At 46.9% G+C, this 15,341-nt stretch overlaps 1 protein-coding gene across 1 annotated transcript in view; it reads right to left on the reverse strand.

Annotated features, from left to right (window-relative positions):
• LOC146869598 (proteasome activator complex subunit 2-like) overlaps positions 1-15,341 on the reverse strand; it is a 163,246-nt gene that overhangs the window by 36,439 nt on the left and 111,466 nt on the right. Inside the window, exon 5 of the mRNA XM_085640157.1 lies at positions 15,082-15,150. Within this exon, the coding sequence (XP_085496283.1) occupies positions 15,082-15,150 (69 nt within the window). The remainder of the gene's footprint in view (positions 1-15,081; positions 15,151-15,341) is intronic.

Raw genomic sequence — 15,341 nt, forward strand, 5'->3', positions numbered from 1 at the left:
GACTGAGTATGCTTATCCTACGAATGGTCACTCGCCTGCTTTACAATCTACGGCGGTTGACCAGTCACGTTTCTCCTTTGACACTAACTCATTGCATCATACTTCCCCTTCGAACATTGCTATTTTTGCTAGCTGGTTCAAAAGACATTTTTTGATTCCCCCGTGGACATATATCTGGCTGATGCTTATAAGTATTTTTTTGTTTATGTCCATTGGATTTGTAATAGTATTTTTCCGTCTGGTGAATGGACACTATCTTAAAGAAAGATCTACAATTAGACTTATCAATGGAACTTTGGCCCCCCACTCATCGTCCCACATCATGCGAAGGAACCAGACTTTTGTGAATATTACTGCCTGGCCCGTTTTGGATGGAATTGCGTGGGATGCTGTTAAATTCCAAATTCATGGTCCTACGGAGGTCATCAATGTACCTAATGTATTTCGTGTTTCTACGGGTGATGTGGTTAAGCAGAACATACGTTCTGATGATTGGGATGTTCATGCCATTGAAGCACTGTTTTCTGATTTGAAATATTATGCCGCTTTTGATGCAGAAGATTTATATGAGAATGCGGCTAACTATGCTGAACAGTATTGTTTTCAGCATTATGGCAATCACTTCCTGCATAAAGCAAACACTTTTCGTAATTTTGTAAATTTTACCCAATGGGAACACTGTCCCACCCCCTCTTTCGGCAGTTCGCCTACATTAGTTGATAAGTATACTTATTTTACTGATTTCAGTGTTTCCGACCCGGCATCCTTTTATTTTAAAGTTATGCCTGAGTCTTCCTCAAAGGTTAGACTGATACACACCAAATTACTTTATTCTAAGTCCTTTATGGATGAGTTGTCAATCAAAGGTTACGATTTGTGGAAGGCTACTATTGATCTTAAATCGGTTTGGGGTTCCAAACCGTGGCAGGTTGAGGGAACTGAGGCTTTACATCGTGCCTGTCTTGTACCAAATCATATGTTGTTTTTAAATTCAACCATCTTCCAGACCACCTGTTTCGGATTGGCCACTTCTAAAAAGGAATATGCTACTTACCAGTATGCATCTGTTCTTGGCATGTAGAGCTGCAGAGTTGTACACTTAGCATAGGTCGCCATCTGGTGTTGGGCCCGGATGTTTGCAGTTTGTTTTTGTTCTTGGACAGTCTTTGGAAGTCACGAGTTTGGTGACTCCTCCTTCGGTCCGTTCTGCGCATGGGCTTCGGCTCCATCCTCAGATTGTTTTTCGCCAACAGGGAAATGATGGAGCGTAGTAATAACAGTGAGAAACCCATGTGTTGTATCTAAATAAGATGTACTGGAACGGATACAGGTAGCCGGGGAGGCGGGTGGGCATGTACAACTCTGCAGCTCTACATGCCAAGAACAGATGCATACTGGTAAGTAGCATATTCCGTTCGAGGCATATGAGCTGCAGATTGTACACTTAGCATAGATTATATAGCAGTACCCAACCTTAGCGGCGATCACCGGTATCCGTTGCAGCTGTTTGAAAAAGTGTCTTTAGTACAGCCTGGCCCACCCTAGCTTGCTGCTTGGAATGCACATCTACACAGTAGTGTTTTGTGAAGGTGTGCGGTGTAGACCATGTGGCTGCCTTGCAGATGTCATCTAAGGGTATATTCCCTAGAAAAGCCATAGAAGCCCCTAACTTTCTTGTAGAGTGGGCTTTAGGGGGAACAGATAATGTTCTCTTTGCCTTTTGATAGCAAATTTGTATGCATTTTACCATCCACCTAGCTATCCCTGATTTTGAAATGGGGTTGCCTTTATGTGGTGGAGAGAAGGAAACGAACAATTGTTTAGTCTTCCTGAAGGGTTGCGTTCTTTGTATGTAGTATAGTAACGCCCTTTTTACATCAAGTGTGTGTAAGGCCCTTTCTGCAACAGATTGGGGTTGCGAGAAGAAGACAGGTAATTCCACTGATTGATTGAGGTGGAAGGGGGAAATGACTTTGGGCAGAAACTTCGGATTTGTGCGAAGTATGACCTTGCTGTGATGCATTTGTATGTAGGGTTCCTGTATGGTGAACGCTTGTATTTCACCAACCCTTCTAAGGGAAGTGATAGCTACAAGGAAAGCTGTTTTCCAGGTGAGAAACTGTAGCTCACATTTGTGCATTGGTTCGAAGGGCGGACCCATTAGTCGTGTAAGAACTAAATTTAGATTCCATACAGGGGAAGGTGGTGCCCTGGGAGGAATTAGTCGTTTAAGGCCTTCCATGAAGGCTTTAATAGCGGGCACTCTGAAGAGTGATAAATGCTGCCTGTTTTGTAGATAAGCAGCGATCGCTGCTAGGTGTAGGCGTATGGATGAATATGCCAGGTTACACCTGTGAAGATGGAGCAGATAGCATATGATGTGCTGTATGGATGCATCTAGAGGGTTGATTGTATTGTTGCGGCAGTAAATTACAAATCTTTTCCACTTTGCGGCATAGCATGCTCTAGTGGTAGGACGTCTGGCTTCCATGATGATGTTCATACAATCAGGGGGAAGGTTAAGGTATCCGAATTCTAGGATTTCAGGAGCCAGATCGCCAGGTTGAGCTGAGCTGGGTCCGGGTGCCTGATTTCTCCATGGTTCTGGGTTAGGAGGCATGGGGATAGATGCAGTTTTTGATGTGGTACCACTGACAGTTGTAGTAGCGTGGTGTACCACGGCTGCCTGGCCCACGTCGGAGCTACCAGAATGAGTGTGAGGGAGTGCTGTTGTAGCTTCCTGACCACTAATGGAATTAGTGGGAGAGGTGGAAAGGCGTATGCAAATCTGCCTGACCAGTTCATCCATATCGCATTGCCCTTGGACAATGGGTGTGGGTATCTGGCGGCGAAGCTTGGGCATTTTTTGTTTTCGTGGGTGGCGAAGAGGTCTATCTGAGGATGCCCCCACTGTTGGAAGAATGGGTGAAGAACTTGTGGATGCAGTTCCCATTCGTGTATTTGTTGCGTTTGTCTGCTGAGCAGATCTGCCATGGTGTTTTGTACGCCTGGAACGTGCTGTGCCAGGAGAAAGATGTTTTGAGGAATTGCCCATCTCCATATGCTCTGGGCTAAGCGGGAGAGCTGGGGAGAGTGTGTCCCCCCCTGTTTTTGGATATAATACATTGCAGTCATATTGTCTGTGCGAATGAGGACTGCTTTGCCCGAAATCTGTTTTTGGAAAGATTTTAGGGCTAGAAAGATCGCCAAGAGCTCCAGATGGTTGATGTGGAGCGATTTTTGCTGTGGCGTCCATAGACCTTGCATGGTGAGGTGTAGAAGGTGCGCTCCCCAGCCGGAGAGCGATGCGTCCGCTGTTAGAGTCAGTTGAGGAACCGGGTCCAGGAACGGCCGCCCTTTGGAAAGGTTTGTGGTGTTCCACCACTGCAGAGAGTGATGTGTGCGGCCGTCCACCAACACCAGATCCGTCAGCTGACCCTGGGCCTGGTTCCACTGTTGTGCTAGGCACTCTTGAAGTGGACGCATGTGGAGTCTTGCCTGGGGCACTATGAAAATGCAAGACGCCATCATTCCTATGAGCTTCATAAACACTCTTGCTGGAAGAGAGTGCTGAGGAAGGAATGTTTTGCGTAAGGCTTGAATGCTTGTGATTCTGGCTGAGTTTGGATAGGCAATACCCTTGGAGGTGTCTATAGTGGCCCCGAGGTATTGCTTTGCGTGAGATGGTATGAGGTGGGACTTTTGGTAGTTCACCGTGAAGCCTAGCTGGTGGAGCAGTTTGATGGTGCTGTTTGTATGCTGCACACATTGGTCGTAGGACGCGGCTTTTATCAGCCAGTCGTCTAGGTAAGGGAAGACGTGAATATGTTGACGTCTGAGGTGTGCTGCTACTACTGCTAGGCATTTGGTAAACACCCGTGGTGCGGTGGTGACCCCGAAGGGGAGAACCATGAATTGGTAATGTTGCCCGTCCACCACGAACCTGAGGTATTTCCTGTGAGAGGGGTGTATTGGAATGTGAAAGTATGCGTCTTTCAGATCCAAGGTTGTGAGAAAGTCTCCCTGGCAGAGGAGTGGGAGGACTTGTTGTAGAGTGACCATGTGAAAATGGTCTGAGTGTATGTAGGCATTTAGAGGCCGGAGGTCCAGAATGGGTCTGAGGGTCTTGTCTCTCTTTGGTATTAAGAAATATAGAGAGTAGACCCCTAGATTTCGTTGTTTGACGGGGACCTGCTCTATAGCATGTTTTGCAGGAGTGAAAGTACCTCTTGTTTGAGCAGTGTGGAATGTTCTTGAGACATTGGACGGTGCCTTGGTGGGATATTGGGTGGGGTAGATGTTAGCTCTAGACAGTACCCTGACCGAATGATTTGGGTCACCCATTTGTCCGATGTTATGGACTCCCATACGTGGATAAAGTTTTGTAGTCTGCCCCCGACCGGAGTGGAATGGTCTGGGGGGAGCGGAGGGGAGTCATTGTGCGGGGGGGGTGGCAGAACGGGTGTTGTTGGTTTTGCCCCTGCCCTTATTGTTGTTACCCCTGTAACCACCTCTCTGATTGCCCTTTGAAAAGGTATTTTGAGGAGGGGACTTGTAGGAGGTAGAGGCGTTATCGGTGGAGGAGCCTCTACCTGTGCCACGAAAGGACGAGCGTCGAAAGGAACGTTTGGAGGCTTGTGTTTGGAGTGCCCCCATAGACTTTGCTGTGTCTGTGTCTTTCTTCATCTTTTCGAGCGCTTCGTCTACCTTTGGCCCAAAGAGTGTTTCCTGGTCAAAGGGGTGATTGAGTATGGATGCCTGGACTTCAGGTTTGAACCCTGAGATCCTGAGCCAGGCGTGGCGGCGAAGCAGGACACTGGTATTTATGGCCCTAGAAGCAGTGTCGGCTGCATCGAGGGCACACTTAATGGAGGTGTTTGTGATTAGTTTACCCTCCTGTATAAGGTCATGAGCCTTGTGCTTGTATTTTTCTGGAAGGTGCTGCATAAGAGCCTCTAGTTCGTCATAGTGTGCTCTATCATATCGCGCAAGCAGTGCTTGTGTGTTTGCAATGCGCCACATGTTTGCAGCTTGGGAGGCGGTGCGTTTACCAGACGCGTCCAGAAGTTTAGATTCTTTGTCTGGCGGTGGGGCATCTCCTGAGGATTGGGAGTTAGCCCGCTTTCTAGCTGTGGAGACAACTAGGGAATCTAGGGGAGCAGGGCCCTTGATGTAAGCAGGGTCTGTGGGTGCCGCCTTGTACTTCTTCTCTATTCTAGGGTTCAGTACTCTGGCTCTGACAGGGTCTTTGAACACCTCTGTAGCGTGCTTGGTGACACCCTTAAGCATGGGTAAAATGGAAGTAGATTTGTCTTGTATATCAAATGTATCCAGTAGGAAGTCTTCTTCTACTGGTTCACTGTGCATGTCCACCCCATGGTAGTGTGCTGCTCTCTGCACTAAATGATGAAACCCTAAGGAGTCCTCTGGAGGAGACGGCCTTGATGGGTATAGGTCGTCCTGAGGTACATTGGGTATATCAGGGTTATTGTAATCCTCCCATGGATCTGGGGTCCCTGGTGGAGTGGGATCCATTGGGGCGTCCGCCGGGTAATTGTCCGGATCCCCATCATCCGGATCTGGGGATGGGGCCGGATCGTAGTGAGGTAAAGGTGGCGGAGACCTGTGAGGTGGAGGCGGTGGAGGAGGTGGAGTGGGTAGGGGAGGCGGTGGTGGGGAGGGTACTCTGAGGGGAGAAGTAGCAGAGTCCTTCCTTTTGGGTGGAGGAGGAGGAGCCGGAGCATCAAGGCGTCTTTTCTTGGTAGTTAAAGTCAAAAGCCCAGTCTTTGGATCTTTGGACAAAGTCTTTTGTAAAGGGTCTGGTGTAAACAGAGCCAACGGTGTCGAGTCGTCTGTCGGCACCGGTGATTTCGGAACCGGGGGTTTCGATGGTCTGTGTGCGCCATGCTTTTTTGAGGTCTCCGGGTGTTTCGGCGTCGAAGGATGTTTCGGCGCCGGAGCGTCGGTGCCGACAGATTTGTGTTTGTGTTTGGTCGGCACCGAGTGTCCAGGCTTCGGCACCGGTGGTTTCGGAGTCGAGCTGGATTTTGCAGTCTTCGGTGCCGGATGCTGTTTTTCGGCACCGGGTGTCGGCTGGCTCGATCCCGAGCTGCCATGAGACTTTGGGTGCTTCGACACCGGGCCCGAAGGTGGGGTGATCGAAGTTTTGGTTTTGGTTTTGCCCAGGCCGGCAGGCGAGGGAGTAACCGGAGTCTCTTTGGTTTTCGGCGCGGGGGTGGGAGGGGGCATAGTACTCACGGCCCGCTGCGCTGGTGTAACGTCCTCCACGTCGGAGTCGTCGGCCTCGGAAGCGCTGACGACGTCTTCCTCCTGCTCGGTGTGTGTTTGCCCCGAAGCTTCGGCGTCGTCTCCAAAGATGTCCGGTGGAGCTGCCGAGGATGAGTGCGCCATGGTGCGTCGAGCTCTTCGATCTCGGATGGTCTTCTTCGATCGAAAAGACTTGCAGGCGGGGCAGTCTCTAGCCTCGTGTTCCGGATAGAGGCAAAGGTTACACACCTGATGGAGGTCGGTGTGGGGAAATTTAGACCCACATTTTGGGCACTTTTTGAACGGAGTCCTTTCCATCGACCGGGACCGGAGTCGCGGAGGGCCCGAAGGCCGGTGTCGATGTACGGGATGGAGAAAAGTGCCGCTTCGAGAGATGAAGATGATGAAGGAACTCGAAGAATCGAGGATTTTCCGTCGAGGCTGGAACCGTAGAAGTTCGAAGCCGGAGCACGAAGTATCACATCCGAGCCCGATGGCGGAAAAAAACAATCTGAGGATGGAGCCGAAGCCCATGCGCAGTACGGACCGAAGGAGGAGTCACCAAACTCGTGACTTCCAAAGACTGTCCAAGAACAAAAACAAACTGCAAACATCCGGGCCCAACACCAGATGGCGACCTATGCTAAGTGTACAATCTGCAGCTCATATGCCTCGAACACTAAATTCCCCTTCTGTTCCAGATCTGGGCGCTTACCCAAATTGGGATAACCACACAGATCTGTCCCTTCCTGCTTTGCAGTCATTGGTTTTTAATACATCTTTCAATATTTCGAAATTTAGTAGTGAGGGATGGTTAATTTGGCAAAGCAGTTCCGATACCTGTCAACGTCGTTTTCTAGGTCTGAAACCGGGGTATACGCAGCATCGCGTAGACCCTCGGTTTGAGTCATCTCATACAGTAACTACCTACTCTGTAGGGAAATTATGTCAGACCTGGCTGCGACATTCCACCTTGGCATCTGTCAAAGTTCATTTATCAAGATTACATGACAAAATAGATTTGAATGATTTTGTTAAAGGTCCTGTGGGTGGCAGATCCAAAAGGTGGGCGTATGCTATTTACAACGAAGTATGGAAATTGTCGCAAATTGAGGCGGCTTCCAGATTGAGGGCTATTGATCAAGCGAATATGGACAAGGTATTAGCCGTCATAGATAACAGCATTAACACTCTTTCTTCCAGAATTTATACATTAGACAATATTGTTTCTTCAATTGTTGATATTGTACATGATGATATGTCTGTATTGTACCATGGTCAAAACCAGTTGCGTTCTGTTATGCAGTTTGCATGGACTTTACAAACTTTAAAGGCAGGAAAGGTCCCCTGGGACTATCTGAATACGACATCATTATTCCTTCCCTTTAACCTTACTGTAAAGCAGCAGTTCATGTCCATGAAAGATGCTACATATTCATTGTTACACATTGAAAAGTTGGAGCCGTTACCTTTCTCTGTGGCGGAATTGAATTCTGCCGTGTGGTTAGTACATGGGTTGATCACGCTCCCTTTCGCGCTTTTTAAGTTTACGTCATGCATGAAACACTATGCCCTGGGTAGATATGAACAGTTGGGTACCGCGTTCCTGCATGAGGTTTGGTCTCTCCCTTTTACGTATAGATGTACAAGAGACGGTACAGAGGTTTACCTAAAGGGTGAGGAGTGTACCTCGACACCTGATCATTCTGTAGTGTGTAGGCACATTCAGTTACACGGTGCATGCAATGTACACGCCCCGAATCTGGCCTGCGTCCTCAAAGGTATTCCAGTGCCAGTGATTACACCATCTTTCACGCTGCTTGCAAACGGTAGTTATTTGATTTTGAATAATGAAGCTTGCTGCGGGATGTTAGTGGGAATCCCATATATTGTAACTGTATCGCAGAGAGTAGTCTGCTGCAATAATGTTCTATTTCCACCTGGATGTTTCCATCTGGCCTTCGATTCCGACCTTGAAAGCAGAGTTCAACAAGATGAGCAGAATAAGAGCTCTATTGTCCCAAAAGGAGGTGCCATTGACTTCCTCCCGAGAAACATTTGTCCTTCACGTGGCAAACACGCGCACTGAGGTACAGGCACTTTTGAATACTGACCTCCCCCTGCATTTTGGAACTTTGATCCAAACAATTTTCAATGCCTCGTCCACAACCGGCCTGGCTCATTTTTTAGGTCTCGTCTGATCCAGCGCTTGCGCTGATCTGGCCGAGACATTTTGTATACAGGCTTTTCAAAGTGCTGCCGTGGCCTAAAGCTTCAGTGCACGTGAACGTGCACGCGCGCAGCGCCATGTGTCTTTCCTCCGTAGCACGCGATCGCGATCGTAATCGCGATCACTTTCACTTTCGCGGCCGCGTCACAAAGCTTGTTTTCAGTTGTCACAAGTATTCTCACACCACACTGCATCTGCCTGCCTCCTCTTTGAAATTTTACACATGCAACAACAAATAGCAGGTTTCGCCTTTGCTTTGCTGTATTTTTAATACTCAACATGTGTCTGCATTTTATTTTTGAAAGGCACAGAGAGTTTATGCCGAGACTAGAACCACGTTCCCCAGTTTTAAAGTCCCCAGCTTTGTATGTTGCACCCCATGTGTTTGTTAACCGCAACCTTTTTGCCTTTCTTGGTTTAATTAGTTGGAGTGTTTCAAACCACATCCACCATGAGTCGGCGTACTAAAGTACAGTCATTGGTAACTAACACTCTGATAATCGCGTTGAATAATTTAGTTAAAGTTGTTGAGTGCTGTTGGAGACCTCTTCCATGATTAAACGAACCGAGACAGGTAAAAGGAAGTTACTGCCTTTGACCAGTCATGCGATACTTCACAGAAGCTTCCTCATCTTTCCACATTTTTTAGGCATCAGCAGTTAGTCAAAAAGCAAAACGTGAGCCAAGCACGCCCTTCAGAGACTACATTTACATTCATCTTAAATAAGATATACTGGAAAGAGGCTTCGGGTGGAGCCAAGCACGTCCCTTCAGAGACTACATTTACATGCCTTTTACTGGAAAGAGGCTTCGGGTGGAACTCCCAGAACGAGTTGAATGAATAAAACCTGCACAGCCCTCTTAATTTAACCGGTTGCAGCCGAATTATGCAGAAATGTGTTCATCTCTGTTAAATTTATTATTATTATAAATATATTATATTTTAAGCTGTCGAAAATGGATGACCTAAACTGCACTTTAATTGCCACTTTCACATCTATTGCCTTTGCTATTAACAGAGCTGCAGAATTACGGATTTGCCGCATAATTATCCGCTGCATATTTTAGATTTTAACCAAAAAGTGTCTAGCTCAAAAGGTACTAAAATTGCAGCTACACTGGTTGCTGTGCAACACCTTATGCACAGGTTGACTGGCCACCTGTTAATTTGATTTGCTTACTAGTGTATTTGGATGTTAAAATGGTGCGAATGAGGTTAAACCTTTGCCCAGACAATGTTAATGTGTGAATATGCCAAGGTTATGTAAATCGTATATTTTGCTCTTACTTGCCATAAAATCTATTTAACCCTGCAGCATAATCTCCCGGTATTGCAGAATTTCAGTAGCCTTAGCTATTAATCGATTGTCCGCAGTGCCAGTGCGGATATAATGCTAAGTCTGCAGTGTTTCCCACTGCTCCATAGCCTGTAGTTGATGTTTTTCCACTCCTATCAAGTTAAACACCCTTTTAATTCTGCTTTCATTCTAATGGGAAGATAGTCAAGTGGCAGTTGGCATGTCTGTTGCATATTACCACCCCAGTTTCTATTTCTCTAATTCTAGAAAGGTACGCTTACCACTAGAGACCTTGTCAAGAGCGGCCTGATGTGTGTGCCAATGTTAATCGTAACTTCTAAAACCCATATATCTCTGCGAGCTCGGAATGTACAGTAATAACTTTACAGCAAATCCGCTTACCATGGTAATGTTTGCTGAAGTTATCGGATGGAAACTGATATGTGCGCCACATAACTCAATGCATTACACCCAGCAAAGCACGTTATTTTGGATTAGCACTCAGCCACAGTTACTTTAATATTCCTATCTTCCTCTAGAACACTGCAATGTTGACGCGGCTTCCCGACTTTCAGGTACTTTCTATGCCATGTTTGGTAGGTGGATAGGCATACTTGCATATCTTCATTTACAGAATGCAGCCAGTTATATTGGGTTCTTCCCACTGTGGCACTTGTAAAGGCACAACGTTGGTGCTATTCATGCTAGCCTATCTAAAGGGCATGAATGCTGATGACTCCGGGAATGCATTTGTAATGTCAACAAGAAGTCCTGCTTCTTGAAATGTTCTAAGGTGGGAGCGAAAGCGGCTTAAGTTTATATAATTTAGTAAGGCTTAAAACTATTCAAATAAAAGGCAAACATTCAAACTCAGGTGTTAGATGTGCATCAGAATAAAACCTATAGTAATTGGATTTTTTGGTTTGGGTAATCGGACTAGTCCAAGTGGAATGATGTTTAAAGCATCCAGAGCCACTACTTGCGTTCAGTGCACAAATAGGCAATCTTTATTGGAGGTGTGATCAAGATGGCAAGGCTGGTTATCCTGTCCAGCCTCGGTACCAAGTTCATAAATGTGTGCCGCTGATTTGGCCTCCTACATGGTTATTTATTGAGTTCCTAGATATGATTGCAAATGTATATGCTAGGGCCATGTCCAGAACTAAAAGATTATGTAGATTTATGGCCTTGCGGCAAAGCAAGTGTCTTAATTACCCACATACTTTTTGATCGAATCTCAGGGACACAGATTTGGATCTTAGTTACTATTTGGGTTTTTTAGCACCAAAAAGGCAAAGTTATCCAGACAGTTACACGCCACACAATTCAACTCCACACATTTCCAATCCACACCACATAATTTAACATCACACCACATAATTCAACTCAACAATACAATTACACCACACCACATACGTCCAATCCACACCACATTCCATATCATGAAACAGAATGCAACAGCATACCATATAAACTCTACTTCATACCACTACACAAGACACAAAATACTATTCCACATATTTCACTCCATTACACAAAATCCCGGTCCACATAATTACAGTACACTCAATACCACATAATTACTATCTATATAATTCAACTGCACACCATACCACATAATTCCACTACACAAATCCACTCCACACCACTAAATTCCACAACACACACTTCCACAACTAACAGTTTCAATCCAACCCACATAATTCCACAACGCACCACATGCATACACTCCATGACACATGGGTAAAATACATTGTCATTTACAACGTTAATAGCTTTAACTCAAACAAATGTGAGACCTATTGCATTTCCAATGCTTGTGCTTCCTTACTGCCTGCCTACTATGTAATGCAATTTCCATCTGTTTTTCTTTACAGTATGTATGTAAAGCGCTCTGATACCTACGGGTCAAGCTAGCGCTATATAAATTTTTTTAAATAAATAGCTTTTTAAATCAGATGGGTTACTTGCACTATCGCATAGTAAAATAGGTGGAAGAACAAGCATTTGCAATGCATTAGGTCTCACAAATAACAATGCCTATTGACATTGTCATTTACAATGCCAATAGCTTTAACTCATGTAACTGCGAGACCTATTGCATTGCAAATGCTTGTTTAAACTTGTAGGCTCAGGCCTCGTGACCTCCTTCCAAACTATTTTTGGTGTGATTCCGGCATTTTTTCATTCTATTTTCTCGAGCGTCTTTGGCGGTGTTCCGCTGATTCTGGCGCTGGTGGCAGGTGTGCTACTTTTACTTTTCATACTACGGAATGGCTGCACTTTCTGTGCCTCACGACAACCTGCCCCGTCTGCATCTTCTTCGTGACAGGATGCTTGAATATTATGGTGTCCTGCCATTGGCGACTTTGAGCCTGGCATATGGATTATCCTTCCGGTATTCCTACTTCACCTGCGTGCAACCTGTCTTTCACTGCCTAGATTGTCCCTTTGAATGGCCTCTGGATTTGTGCTTATCCAACACGGTGTCTCCGGACCCGGATTATGATCGACTGATGAGGCCCTTAGTGTCTCACGAGTTCGCCTGTTCTGGTGTTCGGATTATGGCCTGTGGTGCGGCGCATGGAATACTGGGTAATTGGGACATCGCAAGGGCGGCATATGACTTCTTGGATATGAGTTATTTGGAAGTACACGCTGGTTGCCCTCTGATGGTGCTAGAGGCTCCGCTGATTGAACATGTATGTTCCTTTTCTTTGATTAACTGGATGGCTGAAACCTTTAGTGGCCGTGCCAACGATTTTCTGCTGGAAGCTGTTGCTACGTATGCTGCATACACGTTCATGGATTGAGTGAACTGTCATCCACTATCTTTTTTCTACCATGTCTTGAACATTACCTGTGACTTTGGATTGCTGGCTAAGGCAGCATTTTTCATTTTTTTTTCTTTTCCCGTTCTCCTTTTTTTTTTTTTGACTTTCGAACTTTCTCTAAAACGAAATTTGATTTCAACTTGCATACGCCTTGTTCTGCTCTGTCGAATTTGAACTCTGCGTTCTCTCATTTCTTCCCTACTGGTTAGTGCTTCGATCAAGGGGGCATGTAGTAAGGACTCCCTTAATACGTACATACATTGTTAAGTTAGCATACCCACGTTAGATGTTAGAAAGCCATCTTGCTGCTTTTGCACACAACACTGCGTCTACATGTTATTGTTTAAACAAACTGCTGACTCGCGCTTTGCCTCACACGAAAGCAATCTGTTGTTACCATCCCGGGCTCTGCGCAGAGACCTTGGTCTGTACATGGTGTAACAAACAATCTGGGTTGTTAGACAATGCATGTTTTCCACTCTAGGTTGATCGACCCACTATTTAGCCATAACACACAGGCAGCTGCGAATACCTGAAAGTTGGTGCTTTTAATATTGCAGACATCATGTTTAGTATTCAGACCGAAGACGAGCCTTCCTGCAAGAAGACTCCTGATGCTCCTGTGATGTGATTTCACTAAGCTGATCTTTGAGGTATGGGGTCCCCCATTCAAGCCTAAGAGACCTTTTATTAGCATAATAATAATATTAGCTTCTTAGTAAAGGGAAGGTGGTAGTATCCACTGTCATTTATAACATGATCACTCCTTTTATATTCTATGGTATTGTAACGATGCTGATGGTTTTGATTATAATCATTTGTCTGCTTGTATTAGCCAAAGTACTGCATCTTAGGACACGTGGTCTATAAAAATAAACTCTTTATTTTCACCGTGTCTCCGTTGATTCTTGTTGTGGACTGATGTGAGAATAATATACGAACAGGTATTTCCGATTCCCACCATTCCTGAGAGTACACTGAGTAGCTTGTTCTGGGTTGTCTTTTCATTGGGATCGCCGAGCCAAATCTCGGATAACGAATGGGACACTTATGCTAGCCGGATACTGGGTTCTGGGTTCTGAGGTGAGTTTCTGGTACACCACAATTCACTGAGGTCCTGGGGTTCTACGCATAGTTCTGTGTATAAGCAGAATCCCTGCAACAGGAGGAAGCACCCTCCTCCACTGTGGGTGGCAAACCCCGGATCAGAAGAGACAGAGGTCGCCAGCATTCTCCAGATCGTCCACCCAGTCCTGCTCGGAGTCACATTGACGGGAAAGAGGGTCCTCGGACCCCTCCTAGTCATCCTCCACCTTCTTTGCATGAGGAACCGGTCGCGGCGGCAGAGCCGAAGAAGGGACATACGGCGTCGGAAACGGTGCCATTCGGCGCCGGCTGGGGCCGGGCCAGCGCAGTCTCCCAATGCGGATCCCAGGTAGGAACAAAATAGTCCTGGAACCGGGGCAAGGGAGGAACAAGCGGCACCCACTGTGGTGCTGGAGGCCTCAGTGCTGGACCTCGTGGCGCCGGGGCCGGAGCCAACGGCGTAGGATCCTGTGGCGCCAAAGCTGGATCCGCCGGCGGCGCCGACAGGATCTGGACACGGGACCACGGGGCCCGAAGGCGCGCCGGCAGGAGCCAGAGGCCTAAAAAGGCGGTCCATGGTGGCAAGAAACTTTTGTACCTGTTTGGGAGTCGCCGACGGACCCGGGTAAGGCGGTTAGGCCGCAGGACTCCCAGGCTGCCGCAGGGGCAGAACCCCTGTCCCCCTCGTCCGCATCCGAGGACCGACAGGGGGACGTCGGAGAGCGAACACGCTTCTTCGACTTCTTTTTATGTCGTCGCTTACCAGAATCCGAGGGCGAACACTTGGAGCCCGAGGAGCAACGACTGGGCCCCGCGAGCGGTCCCTGGACCTTGAGCGGCGTTGGGACGAGTGCCGGACCTCCAGCAGCTTCCGGCGCCGCTCCCACAAGGCCTTCAGGGCCATGGCTCGACAGTCCCTGCAGGACCGAGAGTCATGTTCTGTCTCCAGGCAGTAGAGGTAAACATCATGGGAGTCCGCCACTGACATGTTGCGACGGCAGGCCCCACAAGACTTAAAGCCAGGCATCCCTACGTGCACCAGGAGAAAAAAGGGGAGACAAAAAGTCTCAAAAGAGTAGTCAAAAAGTGACTAAGGTACATGCTCTATCCGGATGTGCGTCAGCGCTTGGGTGGCATCTAAGTAGTCTCTGTGACGTCATCTCGGCGCTTACGACGCCAGCGACTGACGCAGAGCCGCATGATGCCACCTACTGATGCGCAGGGGTACTGCTAGCAAAACTTTCCGGATCCAGTCTGACGCCTGGGGATATTCAAAGGTAAGGAATCCATCAATAACGTGTCTCTTTCAGATCTACAGATTAAAATAACTGCATAATATCTTTTGCACATACACAAACACACTTACCTGAATTGCGACTCCAAAATCATTTCCATCTTCAATTTTGGGGATCAGATGTTGGATCCAGGTGATGACCTAAGGCAGAGTACATTTTTAATTACTGACCCAGGTTTTAAAGCTCTGTCAGCCAGGTAGTTCTTGACAAAGCGTGCACAGTAGTATAGGATGGGTGGCATAAGTTGTGGAGGTTCACTGAGTCCCAGGGCAACAGCCTGGCACAGCTCTAAAACATCACAATGCCAGGGTTATACGACATAGATGACACT

Source organism: Triturus cristatus, chromosome 1_1 (assembly GCF_964204655.1).
Source record: "Triturus cristatus chromosome 1_1, aTriCri1.1, whole genome shotgun sequence".
Lineage (NCBI taxonomy): Eukaryota > Metazoa > Chordata > Amphibia > Caudata > Salamandridae > Triturus > Triturus cristatus.